Source organism: Acomys minous (assembly GCF_964271855.1).
Source record: "Acomys minous genome assembly, chromosome: 7".
NCBI classification, from domain to species: Eukaryota; Metazoa; Chordata; class Mammalia; order Rodentia; family Muridae; genus Acomys; species Acomys minous.
Window position 1 is genome coordinate 1,417,732 of NC_140488.1, and position 20,306 is coordinate 1,438,037.

The following is a 20,306-nucleotide window of genomic DNA, read 5'->3' on the forward strand; positions in this document are numbered from 1 at the left end:
CCATCTGGTATCTACCCCTGTGTCAAGAGTGTCTTGTGACCTTTGGAGAGGGGAAGCTGAGACCTGCCCAAGGTTTGCTTGAGCCACCAGAGGCCTTTTGTAACCAGGAACCATAGGTGAGCAATTCTCAATAGCGCTTCTAAGAAGACTTCAGAGCAAGGTACACCACCAGGCCTGGGGCCTCTAGAGACACTAGGTACCAAGGCTAAGGGGCCTCTTGAGCTCTTGCTGATTTTGCATTTGGAAATCAGATCACCTATTCTTCCTCTAAGGTACAGACCAAGGCAAAGACCTAGCTGGCTGTTGGCAGTTGGCTTTCCGGGACATGTGAGTAAGCTGCAGCCTCTATATACTTAACTGTCATAAGTTCAAGAGGCCCTACGGTGTCAGGACAGGTGTGTCTGACGTGATGGCTACTCAATATTTTAGGACCAAATCTTCTGGCTTTGTGCGCAAGCCAACCCTCCAAAAAGGAAGAGGCAGAATTACTGACCCTGGCAGTCAAGTAGCCATTTGGTGCAGCTGTGATTTGGTTGAATAGTGCTAACTGGGCAGAAAGCCTGAAGGCAGCCCTGGCCTAGTGATGGCAGGTCTAGGTGCCAACAGGCCGAGAGGAGCAAGCACACCATCCCCATGTCTCTAGGTCCCTAGTTCTTGAGCAAGAGAAAAAAGGGTTGTGGGGACATGTTTCCTCAGCATCTAGTTACTTACTTCCTCTTAGCATGTGGTGTCCATTATGGCCTCCCATCCAGACTCTTCCCTGACTCAGTTGGAAGCCAGCCTGGGACAGCTAAGGCACAATGGGGCTGGGAGCACAGCCTCACTTGGTCCAAGGCTTCTTGTTTGACATCTGTCTGTCTGTCTGACTGACATTTCTGCTGCCATTCCCTTTGTTTTAATTCTGTGTACATGTGTGGATAAGGGAGTATGTGCAAGTCCCCTCAAGACACCAAACAACAGTTCTCTGGAGCTGGAGTTAGAATCAGCTATGAGCCGCCCAACTTGTCTGCTAGAAATTGAACTTGGGTCTTCTGCTAGAGCAGTACACACTTAACCAGTGGGCTATCTCCAGCCCATGTGTTGCTGTTCTTCCTCATCCATATTGGTGCCAAAAGTTACCTCCTGTGGGCCTAGTACTGCTGTGCACCTAGATTTGTACACTTAGTGCATGCTAACGCCTAAGTGCAGGCCTAATGTAGGCCTCTGAGAAGCCCTTTCTTGGTGCTCACCTCATAATTGGGCTCCACAGCAGCACTTCTTAGCATGTGGTGTCTATTATGGCCTCCCACCCAGACTCTTCCCTGCCTCAGTTGGAACCCAGCCTGGGACAGCTGGGTATCCTGGGACAGTTGAGGTATCCTGTCAGTAGAGAGAGCTAGGTGACGTTCCACTAGCCTGCCTCAGGCCCAGGAAGAGAAACAACACACTATCCTTCAGATGGGAGCCTTGGGAGCAACATCCTGGGATAGGAGGACATGGGTCAGCGGGTGAGTTGTCCAGTGGAGAGGCCTGTGCAGATTTGTTAAGACATGTGGACATGTGCCTGGCAGAAATGCAAGGGTTCTTTCCACTCCTGTAGCTATTACCTATGGGGTACCCTTAAGGCAAGGAATATACAAGGCTGGAGCGATGGCTCAGTAGTTAAGAGTGTACTGCTCTTGCAAAGGACCAGAGTTCAGTTCTCAGCATCTTCTCCTGGTTTGTAGTCAGTCCATGGTTAAGAACACGATCAAATCAGGCATGTTGGTGCACACCTTTAATCCCAGCACTCTGGGAGGCAGAGGTAGGGGGGTCACTGAGCTCGAGGACAGCATGGTCTACAAAGCAAATTCAGGACAGCCAAAATAACACAGAGAAACCCTGTCTCAAAAAACAAAACAACATGATCAAGGAGCTGTGTGTGTGGTGGCGCACGCCTTTAATCCCAGCACTCGGGAGGCAGAGGCAGGCAGATGGCTGTGAGTTCGAGGCCAGCCTGGTCTACAAAGTGAGTCCAGGACAGCCAAGGCTACAGAAAGAAACCCTGTCTCGAAAAATAGAAAAAAGAGCCGGGCGTGGTGGCACACGCCTTTAATCCCAGCACTCGGGAGGCAGGTGGATCGCTGTGAGTTTGAGGCCACCCTGGTCTACAAAGTGGGTCCAAGACAGCCAAGGCTACACAGAGAAACCCTGTCTCGAAAAACCAAAAAGAAAAAAAAAAAAGAAAAATAGAAAAAAGAAAAGTAAAAAGATCAAGGAATTGGAGTGATGACTCAGCAGTTAAGTCTGCTATTAGCTCTTCCAGAGGGCCCATGTTTGACTCCCAGCACCCATGTGGAGATCCACAACCACCTGTAACCCAGAGGATCCAGTGCCCTCTTCTGGTCTCTAAGGATATTGCATGCATATGATGCACAGAAATAGGTAGAGGCAAAAGCCACCAAAACATAAAATAAAATGAAAAAAAGTCAAAATATGTTCAAGCTCCCCAAAGTACCTCAGGCATTCTGGCTGGAGCTCTGCACAGAATTCTGCTGAGCAATTGAGGGTGCCCAATGGGTAGCAAGAATAGGGAACATCAACCAGCCTGTTTCAGAGCCAACCTATACTGTATAGCTAGGAGGCAGGGCCAGAGAGCTGAAGGATGCCCGCTCTGTTCTGCACGGTTGCTTCCTCTTGGGTGAAGTACCCAGCAACTGGCAACCAGAGCCAATGGTGGTAAATTATTGGATACAGACAGCTGAAGCAGCTAAAAAAACAAATTGGAGCCAGGCGTGGTGGCACACGCCTTTAGTCCCAGCAGAGGCAGGTGGATCACTGTGAGTTTGAGGCCAGCCTGGTCTGCAAAGCTAGTCCAGGACAGCCAAGGCTACACAAAAAACCTCTATCTCGAAAAACAAACAAAACAAAACAAAAGAACCAAATTGGCAGAAAGGAGTTATAGGGTCTCAGAGTTCAGGCATTTCCAGGGGCACCCTTCCCCCACTATCTGTTGGGAACACCAGCCTTAGCTGTCAGGCCCAGATCCCATCTCTTCCCAACTGCTTCCCTGTGGGCTCACACTTCCTCATGCAGTTTCCAGCTGGCGGGATCTAGAGCAAAAGTGCTGGGCCCCTGCCTAGATGGGCAGAGGGCGGGGTTTGAAAACCCGCCCTCTGTCCCGCCCCGCCTACGAACCCTGTGGAGGATCAGGTGGGTGGAGCATTGTTCAGTCAGCTGAGTGAAAAGTCACGAGATCGCAACCAACTTCAGTTTCCTGGAGGCAATCGAATGATGGACCGAGGACTCCGAGTATTACAGGTCAGTGGTAGTGTTGTCTGGAGAGGTGCTGTCCTGGACAGCTCCAGTCCATGGTACGGTCAGAAGCCCATGGCAGAAGTGGCAGGGTATCCTTGGCTCGAGGCCCTATGGGGTTGGGGGGGGTGGGGTCAAGCAGCTCTGGAGCCCACTAGAGTTGATTCAGGAAGTCCGTGTGAAAGAAGAGTTGAGCCTCCATGGCCTGATCTGAATTACATCACAGGACATGGAGAAGGAACGGGAGACACTGCAGGTCTGGAAGGAACGTGTGGGGCAAGAGCTCGATAACGTGGTCGCTTTCTGGATGGAGCACTCCCATGACCAGGAACACGGGTTAGCTGCTTCGCCATGACCCTCCCAGGGCTTTGGCCCTTCCCAAACCCGCACCTTACTCGGAGGCGACTCACAGATCCCTTGGCTTCAGGAGAGTGGTGGAAATATGGAGGGGGTGCAAGGCTCCTTGCCTCTTTTTCTAACAGTGCTGTCCCCCAGGGGCTTCCTCACATGCCTCGGCCGCGACGGGCAGGTGTATGATCACCTGAAGTATGTCTGGCTCCAGGGGAGGCAGGTCAGTCCGCACATTTTAAGCTGCCACACAACAACAGGGTATTGCCAGGGATGTCTCGGATGCCCCACCCCACCCCAGTGGCCCCTCTTTAAACTCTGTTCCCTCACAGATATGGATGTATTGTCGCTTATACCGCAGTTTTGAGCGCTTCCACCGTGTTGAGCTTCTGGATGCAGCAAAAGCAGGTACCTTTTCTGCCTCCATCTCCCCAGGAGCTGCACTGGGCCATTATTCGATGGATCTAAAGGGGTCTAGAAAAGGAAAGGGCCTGGGTAGGTTCCAAGAGTCCATATATTCAAAGTCCTCACCTAGCATGCATACTCCCCAACCACTAGGTGGTGAGTTTTTGCTGCGTTATGCCCGAGTGACACCACCTGGCAAGAAGTGTGCCTTTGTGCTTACTCGGGATGGCCGTCCAGTGAAGGTGCAGCGGACCATTTTCAGCGAGTGTTTCTACACCATGGCCATGAATGAGCTATGGAAAGTAACAGGGGAAATGCATTATCAGGTGTGTGGGAGGGATGGCGACAGGCTGTTGAGTAAGCGTGTACTCTGAAGACAGGCCTGGGAGCCTGTCTCACGTACCATTCACTCTTTTCCTGCCATTTTGTGACCATATTGTCTCCTCAACTCTCTCCCACCTCCTGTACTACCATAGGGACTCTGGGCAAACAGGAATCTCTCAATGCCCTGTGTCCAGGTAGACAAGGTCCTCTCTTTCCTCCCTGGGTCCTTTTGCCTGTGACCTGAATCTCAGCGACACCCCCCCCCCCAGTATTGGGAGGATCTGCTTGGCCTCCAGAGGCTGGCCCTGGAGAGCTGCAGGAAAAGCAGGTGTCCTTGGAGAGCAAGCTGAGTCCTGAGTCCCTGAGGGTGGGGGCTGGGGGACAGGGCATGCAGCCCCTGCCTGGTCCCCCCACAGAATGAAGCTGTGGAGATGATGGATCAGATCGTCCACTGGGTGCGGGACGACCCGGCTGGGCTAGGCCGGCCTCAGCTCTCGGGGGCCCTGGCCACAGAGCCCATGGCGGTGCCCATGATGCTGCTGAGCCTGGTAGAGCAGCTTGGAGAGGAGGACGAGGCGCTGAGCGGCAAGTATGCAGACCTGGGAGACTGGTGTGCCCACAGGATTCTCCAGCACGTCCAGGTGGGCACAGAGACAGAGGCAGGCTGAACAACCCCATTCTCCCACTCCGTAAGGGCCGCTCTACCTGAAGTCCTCTGTCTGTTCTTCAGCTTTCTAGACGGGTGGCTCCAAGGACACTCGTTCATTTGAAATACAGCCCAGGGCCCTCAGGAAGGTGGAGCCCAGCTTGCTTGGGGCAGAGATGGGTGGGTCCTAAGACAGAAGAGTACAGAGCCCTAGGCACATCCTGAGATCAGGATTTGTAGTACTCCCCAGCTTCTGTGGGCATCCAATTGGCCTTGCCTCCTCATTCAGCATTTTACCCTCCTCACTTGAGAGACCCAGAACCTAAAGCAAGGATCAGAACCTACTAGACCCGTGGGAGACAATCAGCCATTCCAAAAATGTTCTAGAGCAGTGCATGGTACACATATCTGTAATTCCAGAACTCTGGAGGTAGAAACAGGAGAATCTAGAGTTCAAGGTAAGCCTTGCTTGTGTATAGTGATTTCGAGACCAGCCTGGGTTACCAAACACTGTCTCAAAACACAAAGCCAAAAATGCCCCTTTGGACCTATTGAGTAGCAGATGGCTGGTACCAAGGGTGGAGGAAAGGATTTTTTTAAACTAGATTTTTCTGGTTGAGTGACAAGAAACTGGAAACATCTGTCCTTTGTCCCTTCCTGACAGAGGGATGGACAAGTTGTGCTGGAGAATGTATCAGAAGATGGCAAAGAACTTCCTGGTTGCCTTGGAAGACACCAAAACCCAGGTGAAGGCGTGTGCTGGACCTGTTAGGAAAAGGCTCCTCTTTTGAGTTTGGGGCATCGGATGGGAGGGGGTTTGTAGCTAGTCTTTGCTATTTTGTGGGTTTTCCCACCGCTTTATCCTCCCCTCCCCCCATTTCACCCCCTAACAGTAGGTAGGAGAGAAACAAGGATAGAGGGAGAGAGGGACTAGGAAAATCCCTCAATCTATCCAATTCCTTTTGTTTATTCTTTAACCATGGCTGTTAATAAAGCACAACCAACCTCCTTAAATGCCCAACAAGCAATGACCCCGCTTCTCAGGCTCCTAGCATTTATGTACTCTCTGAATTCCAGAATTCCCAGAATTCCAAATATCACACACAAAAATTATCTGCAGGTGGCAAAAAGCACACTTCAGTTACAGCATGAAGCAAACCATGGTGAGCTGTGGCTGACAAGCTGAAGCCCCCACATTCCTACACCTGGAATTAAAATGAAAGCACAGTCTTGTGTTTCTGTGGGTTTTTTTAAAAAAGATTTATTTATTATGTATACAGTGCTCTGCCTGCATGACAGAAGAGGGCATTAGATCACATTATAGATGGTTGTGAGCCACCATGTGGTTGCTGGGAATTGAACTCAGGACCTTTGGAAGAACAGGCAGTGTTCTTAACCTCTGAGCCATCTCTCCAGCCCCCCCCCTTTTTTTTTTCGAGACAGGGTCTCTCTGTGTTAGCCTTGGCTATCCTGGACTTGCTTTGTGTACCAGGCTGGCCTTGAACTCACAGTGATTCACTTGCCTCTGCCTCTCGAGTGCTGAGATTAAAGGCGTGTGCTACCATGCCCGGCTTTTTCTGTGGGTTTTAAGACTGTCACTATAAGGAGCTTCAGTGTCTGTGTTGGGACATTTTTTTTTTTCATGGAATGCAGAAAGGCAGGGTATCCTGTAACAGAGTTCAAGCGTCTTTTACTCTTGAGGAGGAAGGGAGGTGCCAGAAGCTCAAGCAATCAGGTACCTGGAAAGGGGACCCTGATTCCTGCCTGACTTTCCTTTAACCCTCACTAGGCCACGCACTGGAAGCTGGCTGGTTCCTGCTTCAGTATGCTCTCAGGAAAGGTGACCCCAAACTTCGAATGCACATTATTGACAAGTTTCTCTTGTTGCCTTTCTACTCTGGATGGGACCCTGAGCATGGAGGCCTCTTCTACTTCCAGGATGCTGATGATCTCTGTCCTACCCAGGTGGGAGTGCCCAGAGCAGCTTGCACACACATGCAGGCAAAACACCCATACACATAAGAGAAAATAAATTTAAATTAAGATAAAATTTATCTGTTGAAACTTGGGAAAGTGGATTAGACCCAAGTATGCTGGCACATCCTGTAATTGTAGCATTTAAGAGATAGAGACAGGAGAATATGGAGTTCAAGGTTATCTTTTTTTGTTTTTGTTTTTGGAGACAGGGTTTCTTTGTGTAGCCTTGGCTGTCCTGGAACTCACTCTGTAGACCAGGCTGGTCTTGAACTCACAGCGATCCACCTGCCTCTGCCTCCCCAGTGCTGGGTCAAGGTTATCTTTTCATACACTATAAGTTTGAGGTTCAGAGTGAACTCTTTTTAAAAAAAAAAAAACAACAAAGAACACCAGGCATGGTTGCTCACGCCTTTAATCCCAACACTTCAGAAGCAGAGGCAGGAGGATCTTTGTGAACTTGGGGCCACCCTGGTCTACATAGTGAGTTCTAAGACAGCCAGAGCTATATAATGAAACCCTGTCTCAAAAAACAGCAGCAAGGCCAGGTGTGGAGGCCCATGCCTTTAATCCCCAGCACTCAGGGAGGCAGAGGCAAGCGAATCACTGTGAATTCAAGGCCAGCCTGGTCTACAGAGTGAGTTCAGGACAGCCAGGACTACACAGAGAAACCCTGTCTCCAAAAACCAAACCCCCTCCCCCAAAAAACAGCAGCAACAGCCAGGCATGGTGGTGCATGCCTTTAATCCGAGCACTCGGGAGGCAGAGGCAGGTGGATCTCTGAGTTCGAGGCCAGCCTGGTCTACAAAGTGAATCCAGGACAGCCAAGGCTACCCAGAGAAACCCTGTCTCGAAAAACCAAAACCAAAACAACAACAATAACAACAAAAAAACCCCAGCAGAACATCAATAAAAAAATTGAACCTAGAGCCCAATTCTCTCCAGCCAATATCCTATGCAAGCCATTAGAGAAGAGAGTTTGTGAGAAGGCTGAGGCCAAGTCCCATGTCCCCTTTGGTGCCAGTAGCTCAAAGGGCTCTTGTGTGATTCTTATTTGGTGGCAGGCAGGAGTGGAATTGTTCTGATCAGTTGTTTCCTTGTCCTGCTGGAGATCTGCAGAGGGATCTCCAGCCATGCATAGCAGCAGTGTCCAAAGGGCTTAAAGACAGTGTGACAAGGCAGACAGCATTCCAATTCAAGGGCTAAAGGGAGTACTTGTCTCCTTTTAAGGAGCTGTCTGGGTACATAGGGGTCAGAAAGGTAGCCCTACTCTTAAGAACTATTCAAACTCCATTCCCCATGTCTCATGATTAAGTACCAAGTCCTGAGACAGATAGACTGAGCCAGAACAGAGAATGTTAAATGTTCTCGTAAGGCCTACAGGAACCTCAGCTGCATATCTCTGCTTTGTCCTCAGCTGGAGTGGGACATGAAGCTGTGGTGGCCACACAGCGAAGCCATGATTGCCTTCCTCATGGGTTACCGTGACAGTGGGGACCCTGCCTTGCTGCGCCTCTTCTACCAGGTGGCTGAGTACACCTTCCGCCAAGTAAGTGCTATCTCCTTGTCCCCTGGAAGCCCAGTGCAGGGATATGAAGGATATGACAGGCAGCCAGAGAAGGCAGAAGAGAAGCTGGGAGGCCCAGGCAAGTGGGCTCCATGTAGCAGGGACAACCTCGATCGGCCAGGACCAACCTGCAAGTCTGAGCCTTGACAGGAAATCCAATAGCTAGGGTGTCAGCTTCCCCAGCCCCACCCCTGTGCAAATGAGAGAGAGAGAATATAGGCAGGTCAGGTGGTGTTGAGAAGATAGGGTGCCTTACGAGTTGTCTCGTAGGCGACCCCTTGGGGTCATCCTATCTTTGCGTCTCCAGTGGTGGGATTATAAGTATGCTATCCTTGACTTTTTCATATGACTTCTTGGTCCAAATTGAGGTCCTCAGGTTTGCAAGGTGCTTTTCTTGTTTTTCCTTTTTTTTTTTTTTCTGGGTTTTGAAGACAAGGATTCTCCGTGTAACAGCCCTGGCTGTCCTGGATTTCACTTTGTAGACTAGGCTGGCCTCCAACTGAAAGATCCACCTGCCTCTGCCTCCAGAGTGCTTGGATTACTGGTGTGCGCCCACCACACCTGGAGACTACTGGAATATTTCTAAAGTTACTATTCCAGTAGTTGGCCTGCAGCTGTAGCAGGAACTTTTTCATTCTACAGCCTGTGGCTTTGGTTCTAGAAGAAAATGACAGTTTCTGTGTGATTGTTTTTTTAGATGTCTCATATAACTCAATCTGGTCTTAAAATTCAGATGTAGCTGAACAAGGCGGTGACAATTGTGTGCTACTACATTTGGCTGTTTTGTAATAATTAACTGAAATCAATCCTTCATGGTTTTATTGTGACTACAGGCAAAAAAAAAAAGGAATAGAAGAGAAAAAAATCAAAACCATGTTTCTATTACATTATATCTAAACAGGCAACTGGAGCTTTCTCAAATACTTGGTGTTACTTCCAAACAACATGAACCATTAGTGTGTATCTCTGCTTGGATACTGAATATATTTGTTAAGGGTATGGATTAGAAGTCACCAATCTGAACCATAAAATGAAATAATGCACTTGAATAAGATGGAGATGACACAAACAATTTCAAGAGCCTATTGTGGTGTGCATCCCTGTAATCTCAGCACTCGGGAGGCCACGGCAGGAGGACCGTGAGTTCAAAGCCTGCCTGTGCTGCTGCCTCAAATGAGACCAAGAAAATTAATTGCAAAAGTTATAATCAATAGGTAGATAGTCACTAAGCAATATAACAATACAGAAGACCAAAAATTCAGATGCCCAAGGCACAATCTTGGGAATTGGTTAGTTTTCATTCTCCCTGCCCCGACCCCATTCTCTTGTATAAGATCAAGAAGTTAAAAATAGGTAAACGAGGTGTGGTGGCGCACACCTTTAATCCCAGCACTCGGGAAGCAGAGGCAGAGGCAGGCAGATCGCTGTGAGTTCAAGGCCAGCCTGATCTACAAAGTGGTCCAGGCCAGCCAGGGCTAACACAGAGACCCTGTCTCAAAAAAACAAAAACAAACAAATAAACAAAAAAGGTGTTGTTAGTCTATGTATTTAGATGCTAATTAATAAAAGGCCATGTACCTGGGCAGGGCAAATGAGATAGGCATGGCTAAGGTTCCCAGGCTGGGGAGACAGAGAGAATCTTGGGAAGAGGAGAGATGGGAGGAGAAGAAGGGTGCCATGGGTTAGATGGCCGGCGTGGATGGAGGATTTGGCCCAGATGAAGAACATTAGCAAGTATTTGGGATTATCGATGGGAGGTAGCTTGGTAGAAATGATTAGAAGCTGATGGCATGGGATTGGGACAGGTATCCCATACCCGCCCCACTATGGGGAGTAGTTTAGAAGATTAATATCTGCTCTACCCCAGGTTAACTAAGGCTATTTTAAAATAAAACAGGTGCCTGTGTCTTGCTTGATTGTTAGCAGGTTATACTGCAGTAATAATAGTTATAGGCCTGATAATAAACAATTATTAGGTAATACTGGTAAATTACCAGCAAGGCATGGTATCACACGCCTGTAGTCCCAGCACTCAGGAGGCAGAGGCAGGTGGATCTCTGTGAGTTCGAGGCCAGCCTGGTCTACAGAGTGAGTCCAGGACAGCCAAGGCTACACAGAGAGACCCTGTCTTGAAAAACAAAAAACAACAAACAAAGGACATGAGCCAGTTACAGTGCACGCCTTTACTCCCAGCCTTGGCGAGGCAGAGATAAGATCTCTATTGAGTTGCAGGCCAGCCTGAGGCATAGAGCAAGTTCCAGGACAGCCAGGGATACAGAGTGAGACTCCTTCTCAAAATCAATACATAGGGCTGGAAAGATGGCTCAGGGGTTAAGATTCCCCACTTTCTTTGTGACGCTCTTCCAAAGGTCCTGAGTTCAATTCCCAGCAACCACATGGTGGCTCACAACCATCTATAACGAGACCTGGTGCCCTTTTCTGGCCCACAGGTGTACATGCAGGCAAACACTGTATACATAATAATAAATAAATACATCTTTTTAAAAAATCAATATATAATAATGACAAGACTACTCAAAAGTTACAAGGAATAAATACAGAGCTGGCTATACCTTCCTTGACAAATATACCACCACCACTATTTGAGACAATCTGTACTGGTCTTGAACTTGAAGCATTTCTGCCTCAGCCTCTTGACTGCTGGGATTACAGACGTAAACAAATCATCACACAGTTTAAAATTTACAACTCATGAAGCTGGCTGTGATGGTGTATGCCTTTAATTCCAGCACTGAGGAGGCAGAGACAGGCAGATCTCTGAGTTTGAAGCCAGCCTGGTCTACAGAATGAGTTCAGGACAGGCAGGGCTACACACAGAAAAACCCTGTCTCCAAAAACAAAACAAAATTTTACAACTCATGTCACAATTTTTAAAGATTTATGTATTTGTTACATATATAGTATAGTTCCTTCTATGTCTCCCTCAATTTTACTTTTTTGTTTATTTTTTGTTTTGTTCAAGACAGGGTTTCTCTGTGTAGCCTTGGCTGTCCTAGACTCACTTTGTAGACCAAGCTGGCCTTGAACTCACAGCGATCCGCCTGCCTCTGCCTCCCGAGTGCTGGGATTACAGGCGTGCTCCACCATGCCTGGCTTATTTTTTGTTTTTCTTTCTCTTTTAAAGATTTATTTATTATGTATACAGTGCTCACCACATGTGCACCTGCAGGCCAGAAGAGGGCACCGGATCTCATTATAGATGGTTGTGAGCCACCATGTGGAATTGAACTCAGGACCTCTGCAAGAAGCAGCCAATGCTCTTAAGAGCTGAGCCATCTCTCCAGCCCTGCTTGTGTGTGTGTGTGTTTTTTTAAACTTAGATAAGTTAAAATGTATTGAGAATTCTGGAATTTTGATTTCTTTAAAAACACAAAATCATCATAAGAATGTTTTCACTTTTAATCCCAGGTGTGGGGATGTGGGCCTGTTTTGCTGCAGCAGCTGACTATGATTTTCCTCATGCTCTAGCAAGTGGTGTGGTGTGGTTTTGCAGCTGCAGATAGTTTCTACAATTATGTGAAGTTTGGAACTCTGGGAACTTTTCAGAGGGTATATAAATGCTAGGGCACCAATGGGAGGGGATTGGTGTGTGGCTTGTTAGGAGTGGGGCTCCATAGATAAGCAAGAGGAAATTAGACTCAAGGCTCTCTCTTTCTTTCCGCTCTGTATCCTTCTTTCTCCTATCTACTGATAGGGGGAAGGCGACCTTGCCACAATGTAGTAAAGACCAATCACACTAACATGCGTCCTTTTTTCAGTATTCAATTCAAAGTGTTAGAAAGTACTTATGCCACAATCAAATGTAGAGCGCCTGTTCTCGCTGTGGTGCAGCACACTGCCTGCACCTGCTTCCCCATTAGCTTACATGCTGAGAAGGCCTGCTGTCTCCTACCTCCCAGCATTCAATTCTTCCAGGATATGTTTTCTTAAAAGTACTGATTGTGAAGCAGGGTGGTGGCGCACGCCTTTAATCCCAGCACTCAGGAGACAGAGGCAGACGGATCTCTGTGAGTTTGAGGCCAGTCTGGTCTACAAAGTGAGTCCAGGACAGCCAGGGCTACACAGAGAAACCCTGTCTCGAAAAACCGAAAAAAAAAAAAAAAAGCACACACACACACACACACACACACACACACACACGTGCTTATTGTGAAACCATGCCAGTTTTACTTTGACCTTTGGTAGCGGTGCAAAGGGGACAAGCGAGGGCCCCATGCTCAGCCAGTGACAGTCGGGTGGGTCCTGCCAGACACTAGCTGTCATTGTCTCCTTATTCTAGTTTCGTGATCCTGAGTGCGGGGAATGGTTTGGCTATTTGAACCGAGAGGGAAAGGTGGCCCTCACCATCAAGGGAGGCCCTTTTAAAGGTGAGTGAAGAACGGGACGAGACTGAAGAAGGGGTTTGTGGCACCCGCTCTTTTCGGCCACAACTCCAGGATCCATTCTCCCCACAGGCTGCTTCCACGTGCCGCGGTGCCTGGCGATGTGCGAGCAGATTCTGGGAGCCCTGCTCAGCCGCCTCGGGCCCGCCTCTGTCGGCTCCTCGCCCGCTGTCCCCACCCACGGAGGCTCGAAATAAAGCTGATCCTGTTCCACCTGCTTGTGTGCGCTCGTCTATGGGCCCGCGGGAGGGGACAACTACTCCCCATGACGCCTGCCTTGCAGGGCCTTCACGCTGGCCTCAAAAGCACCACCTCGCCACCGCCCCACCGCGTCCAATTGGCTCTAAGTGCCTTGCTCTCTAGTTCTGCGGTTCGGAGGCGGATCCTGTAGCTGCGCACTTCCGCTGGAGGCCGGTCGGAGCGGTCCGCCTTTTCCGCCTCAGTCCTCGGGAGCCTGGCCCCAGGCCCAGCCCTGGCCCCTGTCGTCCCTTCCTTGCTTCTGAGTGGCCTCGGAAGGCGCGCATTCACGAACCACAAGGACCCGCGAGCTTCGCCGCCGCGATGAACATCCGCAATGCTAGGGTGAGGTGACCGGGAGCCAGTGTCCGCACCGCGTGGGCACCTTACCGGGTGACCGCGTGACCGCGTGCGCATGCTGCCGAGGGACCTGATGCTGTGGCCCTGCACGTCAACGGCCGCCGGACCTTAAGGCTGCTGAAGCCTGCTTTAGACATCTCGCGGCTATAGCATCCCTCGTTTGCCTAATGTCAGGGTTCCGTCGAACGGGCTCCGCAATCTCCGGGCGCTGTTGCTAGGTCCTGACCCTGGCGCGTTTTGCATGGAGCATAGAAACCAGCCTTGTGCAAAGTCGAGTAGTCAAAACTCTACCCGACTGGGGGAAGGGGAGGCCCAGAGATTGACACAGAACGGGGCTCCCGCTTGTGTGAGGCCTCTTAGTCACTGTAGACCTGGACTAACCGTATCCGTTGTCACGCAGCCCGAGGACCTGATGAACATGCAGCACTGCAACCTCCTCTGCCTGCCTGAGAACTATCAGATGAAGTACTATTTCTATCATGGCCTCTCTTGGCCCCAGGTGGGCCGCGTTTGCATTTTGTAGGGGTGTGGGGCACAACACGAGGAAAACCTGCATCTGAATGGGCTAAAAGGGGTGGGCAAGGCCGCAGAGCCTTGGTACAGTGAGGCCCTGGCTGATGGGGAAGCCTGACAAATGAAAGGGTGTTTTAGGGACTGCAAGCTAGACACAGGGTGGAGATGGAACTCCCACCTGTGCCTGGCCTCTTCCTGATACAGAGAAGGCACAAGTGTGGAGTAGGGAGACCCGGGCCCCTTGCATTCCAGGTCACCAGATGTCACAAGTCACCTTTTCCTTTCTGTCACCAGCTCTCTTACATTGCTGAGGATGAGAATGGGAAGATTGTGGGGTATGTCTTGGCCAAAATGTGAGTCACCAAGGAGAAAGAAAGGAGCCTAAGCTAAGACTGGGTGTCCATGGGCTGGGGCAAAGGCTTTGGAGAAGGGAATGGTACGCTGACACCGCTCTGTCTGATGAATGCTGCTGTGGATTAGTTTGAGAGGGGTTCTCACGCTGGTGTGCAGACTGGTGCTCACTGTGTGACTCAGGCTGCCCTCCGACCTCCAGCAGCCTTCATTCAACGCTGAGCCGCCTCAGTGCTGGCATTAACTTGCCCAGCTCGCTGTGGATTTTGTTTTCTGATTAACAGGTTTATAGGGTAGCTCTAAATTGACAGAAAAGTGGAGCAGAAGGTACAGAATATTCCCACACACCCCTCCTCTACACTTGTTCTCTCCTACCTTATGGCACACTTGTTAGAAGTGAGAAACCAGCAGAGTTTGTTAAGCAGATTCATAGTGTTACTGTGTTTCTGTCCATGTTGCACAGGCTCTGAGCTGGACAGTTGAAGACTGTCGCTCCACCTTCACAGCCTCCATTCCTCCCTCTATCTCTGACAATAAGGTCACTTTGTCCTAATGCTGCAGAATTGGAATAGTAGCTTATAGCTCTTTCAAAGTAGCTCCCTTCGCTTAGAGCTCTGCATTCAGTAGTACTCTTTGTGGCCCAACAGCTGCTTTTTTTTTTTTTTTTTTTGTCAATCTTGGGCGATGTTCTATTGACACTGCACATATCCGGTGTGTGTAGCATGGGGGTTTGATTGGGGCATGGTTGGTGGTTATTCTGATTCAGAAGTTACTAGTTCTCTGCCTGGGTCTTGGGTGCTGTGGGATAAGGCACACTCTGCACGCCTGCTGTGCACAGGTGTTTCAGATAGACTGCACCCATACCAGGCTCCTTTCTAGCTTTCTCTTCTAGGGAAGAGGACCCAGATGATGTGCCCCATGGCCATATCACCTCACTGGTGAGTACAGCTACTGAGATTTTGGCAGAGGTGTGCTGGAAATAATTGGAGGAGTGGCCAAGGTCTTACTTCTACCTGCCCTTCTTCTGTCAGGCTGTGAAGCGGTCCCACCGGCGTCTTGGCCTGGCTCAGAAGTTGATGGACCAGGCCTCTCGAGCCATGATAGAGAACTTCAATGCCAAATATGTCTCTCTGCATGTCAGGAAGAGGTGGGAAGGGCAATGCTGGGGAGTGGGGAGGAAGAGAGGTACCCAATTGATAGGGGTTCTGGGGTTTACTGCCTTCAGAAGATGGGAGTTATTACTGGGAAAGGGGCCAAGTTTGTGAAGTTCAGCAGCACCTTCTTCCCCTGCAGTAACCGGGCCGCTTTGCATCTCTACTCCAATACCCTCAACTTTCAGTAAGTAGATCAAGTTGGGTTTTTTTTTAGTGGCATGATCCATCTAGTTGGCTGGGGTGGGTGGAGAAAGGAGTGAAGGGACTCCAGACATTGGCAGAAGGCTCTCTGTATGCTCATTGGCTGTTCACTGACAAGCTAACATGGAGAAGGCATCTGCTTTCTGTGTGTGTGGTAGAGGGGGGATGGCTTGGTGCTAGTGAGGCTGGTGAAGGGCTGTGTGGTAAAGAACACAGAAGGCTTCTTGGTGCTGTTCTAGAAGTTCAGAGAGATAGGCTAGGACATGAGCAAAGGCTGAGAAGTGTCTCACCAGGGAAGCATTAAGTAAGAGCAGATGAGCGGGGATGGCAGGGGAAAGGTCAGAAGCAAAAGCAATGTGGGGCCTAGAGCTCTGGGTGTTCTGGTGGCTAAGGACAGGTCTACTCAGGACGTGGACATCTCCATGAAGAGAGGACCTGGCAGTACCTAGTGCCACTTGAAAGTGTGCTAGAGTAGATTAACTGGAGGACCTAATGAGCCACGCTAGGCTTTGAGGGGGCAGAATGAGGATGAGTCTATAGGGACAAGGCAGTGGCCTTCAGGCTTTTCTGGGTTCAACACGCAGATTCATGGAGGGCTCTTTGACCTAGCTAAGGATGCCCCTGTGGTGGGAACTGCTTTCCACACTTGAGCCAGCAGTTCCCAGCTAGATATGGTGGTACATACATCTTAATCTCTGCACTCAAAGTAGAGGACTTTGGTTTGGGGGCCAGTCATAGGGTATTCCAGGCAAGTCTCATCCACACAGCAAGACCTTGTCTCAAAAGGGGGTTGCTAAGGAGGTAGCTTAATTGGAAGGCCCTGAGTTTGATCCCTAGCACCCAAATATAAAAGCCACGTACAGTGCCCTAAACCTGTTATCCTACTGCTGAAGAACCCACCAGCCTAGTTGAATGGCCAAGTTCCAGATTCAGTGAGAAACCCTATTTTGAATGGGAAAAAAAGATGGAAAGCAAGACACCCAACCTCTGGCCTCCACATGTACACATTCTCTCTCTCTCTCTCTCTCTCTCTCTCCTCTCTCTCTCTCTCTCTCTCTCTCTCTCTCTCTCTCTCTCTCTCATTGTCTCAGGCTGTCAAGGAATCTTTCTAGGCCATCAAACAGCTTCACGTCCAATGTCACTGCTACTCAGCGGTGCACACCCACCTCCCCTCAGCTCTCTGGGCAGCAGTTAGGTTGTATATGATGACCACCTACATGCAGGTGCAGAGTAGGTCAGGGAGAGAAAGAAGAGGCAGAATTAACCGCTTCAACTCAAAAAGCACAGGTCCTTGCTGGTCAGGCTAGGGACGGAGTGGCGGCAAGTCTAGGAATAGGAAGTACTTTGGATGCTACATGCTGCTTGCCTTCGCTGGAGAGACTAGGAAGACTCCATTCAAATGAAAAACACAAAGGAGTCCATTCAGGATGGCCTTTGCCTCTACAAAGGTCCTGCAGGAGGAGATGACACCCACCCCAGTAGCCTAAGAACCAAGAGAACTTGCCCCACCAGCATGTGTCCCCATCCTACCCCCAGGATCAGTGAAGTGGAACCCAAATACTATGCAGATGGGGAAGATGCATATGCAATGAAGCGGGACCTAACGCAGATGGCTGATGAGGTAAGAGTTCAGCCAGGCAAGGCCAGCAATTCCAGCAAAAGAGGAGACTCTGTACTTGGGAAAGGTGGCAACTTAAGGGCTGTGAGATGGGGTGGGCCAATGGTGGCTGGAGGCAAGACAAGGTTGAGTGTCAACCCTTGTAGCTCTAAAGCTACAAGGAGTCAGAGCCCCCTTTCTCTCACTTCCTAAGCTGTCAAGTAGGGACATGGCCTGGGTTGGCTCTAGAGGAGGCCATGGGATGTTCTTTGGGGAAGAAGCCTGAAGGTGGACTAGGGAAGACAGTAGGAAAATATTTTTCTTTAAAGATTTATTTATTTATTTATTATTAAGTACACAGTGCTCTGCCTGCGTGTACACCTCAGGCCAGAAGAGGGCACCAGATCTCACTAGAGATGGCTGTGAGCCACCATGTGGTTGCCGGGAATTGAACTCAGGACCTCCGGAAGAGCAGTCAGTGTGCTTAACCTCTGAGCCATCTCTCCAGACCCGGAAAAGATTTTTCTACAGAAGATGTGGGACTACTAGGGTCAGGGGCTGTCATGGCCAGCCTGCTTAGATCTAGGACTAAACTGGGCTGGAGAAAAGGGTCCTGGAGAGGCACTGCTCTGTGTTGGGGGCTCCCCAGCAGCACATTTGAAGGCAACAAGACCCTTGTCATTTTATAGAGGATGAAACAGGCTTAGGACACAGCTAGGATTGAGCTACATCTCTACCCAGTCCTATTTCCTGCCTTGGCCCTACCACTTCTCACTGTGTCCCTTCCCCAGCCAGCCCCAGGGCCTGGCTCCTCTTGTCTCCTGTCTGGAGACTTAGGCCCTGTCTCTTTCCACCCGCTTCCCTCTGGGCTCCTGGCGGCAGCTGAGGAGGCATCTGGAGCTGAAGGAAAGGGGCAGACACACGGTGCTGGCAGCCATGGAGAACAAGGCGGAGAACAAAGGCAGCGTGCTTCTCAGCTCGGGAGAGGCCTGTCGTGAGGAGAAGAGCCTGGCTGCTGACGACAGTGGTGGGGACAGCAAGGACCTCAGCGAGGTCAGTGAGACCACAGAGAGCACAGACGTCAAAGACAGCTCAGAGGCCTCTGACTCTGCCTCCTAGGAGCCTACCCCACGTGGTCCCAGCCTCACCTCATGTGCTTTTACAATAAATGTTGCCCAGTGGCTTTGGGGGATTTGTGGGTGCGCGTGCTGGGGTGTGTTTCTTTCCAGCTCCTTTATGGCAGGGATGCCATCCTCACAACCCAGAGCCTATTGTGCTCACAGGTCACACACATTTGGAGATGGGACCCCAAATCTGGCCACCTTCAGGAACTGAGTTGGGGTTGGCAGAAAAACTGGCTTGGGTGGCCTTCTGCAGGCCTCATTAATGTCCTTACTGCTTGTCTAGGGCTGAACTAAATGATTCCTTGGTGGTTTCAGTCAGCTCACATTTCAGAGGCAGGTCTCCTACTTGATCTTTCCTGCTTTGCCCTCTTCCGTCCCACTCTCAGACCTCTTCATTAGTCATGCTGCCTACCACCTGCCTCAGCTCATACCTCCTGGACCCCAGATGCCTAAGTCCAGCTGCTCATTGCATTTATCCGGAGATGTCCTAGCTGGATCCCGGTTGTACAGGCTCTTCCTTGTTCTCCCTGATTCTTCCCTCTATATCCCACGTCATTAGGTCCTGTAGGTTCAACTACATAGTCCTTTTTTTTTTTTTTTTTTTGAGAGGCACGATCTCTGTGATAACACACCCAGTTTATTCAGTGCTGGAGATATATAACTCGGCCTCTTGGGTGCTAGACAAGCTGGCCTAGAACTCATTACATAGCCCAGGCTGGCTTCAAATGTGTGCTAACTCTGCCTCAGGCTCCAAAAGTGTGGGATTACAGGCGTGTAAGTGGGGAAACATCCCCAATGTTTTGTGTTTGCTGTAGGGTGGTGGTGCACGCCTGTAATCCCAGCACTTGGGAGGTAGAGGTGGGCAGATCATTGCGAGATGCAGGCCAGCCTGGTCTACAGAGTAAGTCTGGTACAGTCAAAGCTACAGAGAGACCCTGACTCAAACCCCCCACCACCATGCTTGGCTTTTAGCTTTTTTAAACTAGAAAGACAAAAAACGAGTCCACCCTACTCCTGAACGCTTTATAACAACATCACCCTTGCATTATCATTTGCTCCTCTAAACGTGTGGCTTCTAGATCATCACTACTGGCTCCTAGGTCCTAGATGGGCTCTGTTGGGCAGTTAACCTAACTGCAGCGCCTGACATCAGAGGTATCATTATTGCTAATAATGTCTCTACTCCCTGCCGCTATGTTGAGTAATTCGTCCTGGAGCTTAGTTCTTTGATTGAACAACGGATCTGTTAGAAAGCAACAAAGCAGAGCCTGGGAAGAAAAGTCGCGGCTGCGCACACCGTCTCTGATTCAAGCAAAACTGCGTTCTGATTGGCTAAACTTACATTCTTCCTTTTGTAGGAATCGAGTCAGCGGCTAGTCCCGCCCAGCATGCTGGCCTCAGTTCCTTCCGGTTCGCTAGCTGGTGACCTTCTTAGTTCTCTTGCTCTGATTGGTTCTGCAGCGCCAGACCAAATGCCCCGCGGTAAAGCTGCGGACATGCGCACTAGCTTGGCCGCGCCCTGGAGTTGGTGGGGGTTCCGGCATCCTCCTTAAGGTGCTTGCGGAATCCTTTCAAGGCCCGCCCTCAGCCCTGCTTGTTTGTGTGTCATTGGCGGCCGATTGAAGCCTGGCTGTCGGCCCCGCCCCTAGTCGGTTAGGTTTCCTGGGCGGAGTGGGAGGTGTGGAAGGGGAAACCGCAGGCTCTCCAGGGCCTGGGGCCCCAGCAGCTCCCCTACGTCGGCGGTATCCGTCTCTTGGAAGCGCCGGCTTAGATGCACTGTGAGCTGAGGCTGGAAGGTGGAAGCTGGGGTGGCCAGGGGTGCCTCCCGG

General features: G+C 50.1%; 2 protein-coding genes across 7 annotated transcripts; both read left to right on the forward strand.

The window, feature by feature from the left end:
• The first annotated feature begins 3,183 nt into the window (after positions 1–3,183).
• On the forward strand, positions 3,184–13,153 carry RENBP (renin binding protein). The gene is made up of 11 exons (XM_084789924.1): positions 3,184–3,279; positions 3,500–3,609; positions 3,769–3,844; positions 3,954–4,029; positions 4,180–4,352; positions 4,767–4,991; positions 5,661–5,742; positions 6,786–6,961; positions 8,388–8,519; positions 12,838–12,925; positions 13,013–13,153. Exons 1-11 carry the CDS (start codon positions 3,250–3,252, stop codon positions 13,135–13,137), a joined length of 1,293 nt encoding a protein of 430 aa, XP_084646050.1. The 5' UTR covers positions 3,184–3,249; the 3' UTR covers positions 13,138–13,153.
• Positions 13,154–13,291: 138 nt separating this feature from the next.
• On the forward strand, positions 13,292–18,545 carry NAA10 (N-alpha-acetyltransferase 10, NatA catalytic subunit). 6 transcript variants are annotated; one of them, XM_084789927.1, is made up of 8 exons: positions 13,292–13,522; positions 13,938–14,036; positions 14,345–14,403; positions 15,269–15,339; positions 15,433–15,548; positions 15,695–15,739; positions 17,293–17,377; positions 18,236–18,545. In XM_084789927.1, the coding sequence occupies exons 2-8, from the start codon at positions 14,017–14,019 to the stop codon at positions 18,470–18,472; spliced, it is 633 nt and encodes a 210-aa protein (XP_084646053.1). In that variant the 5' UTR covers positions 13,292–13,522; positions 13,938–14,016; the 3' UTR covers positions 18,473–18,545. The 6 variants fall into 6 exon arrangements, with proteins under 6 accessions (XP_084646053.1, XP_084646055.1, XP_084646052.1 ...); XM_084789929.1 differs by having other exon boundaries at positions 15,281–15,339; XM_084789926.1 differs by having other exon boundaries at positions 15,294–15,339; positions 18,145–18,545.
• Positions 18,546–20,306: the final 1,761 nt, after the last annotated feature.

Bases quoted from the DNA above. Each gene is read 5' to 3' on its own strand.
- RENBP (XM_084789924.1), top strand. From the start codon at position 3,250: ATGATGGACCGAGGACTCCGAGTATTACAG. The intron at 3,845-3,953 runs GTCAGTCCGCAC...GTTCCCTCACAG, and splicing joins TCTGGCTCCAGGGGAGGCAG to ATATGGATGTATTGTCGCTT. The intron at 12,926-13,012 runs GTGAGTGAAGAA...TTCTCCCCACAG, and splicing joins CAAGGGAGGCCCTTTTAAAG to GCTGCTTCCACGTGCCGCGG.
- NAA10 (XM_084789925.1), top strand. From the start codon at position 13,502: ATGAACATCCGCAATGCTAGG. The intron at 14,037-14,344 runs GTGGGCCGCGTT...TTCTGTCACCAG, and splicing joins ATGGCCTCTCTTGGCCCCAG to CTCTCTTACATTGCTGAGGA. The intron at 15,549-15,694 runs GTGGGAAGGGCA...CTTCCCCTGCAG, and splicing joins TCTCTGCATGTCAGGAAGAG to TAACCGGGCCGCTTTGCATC.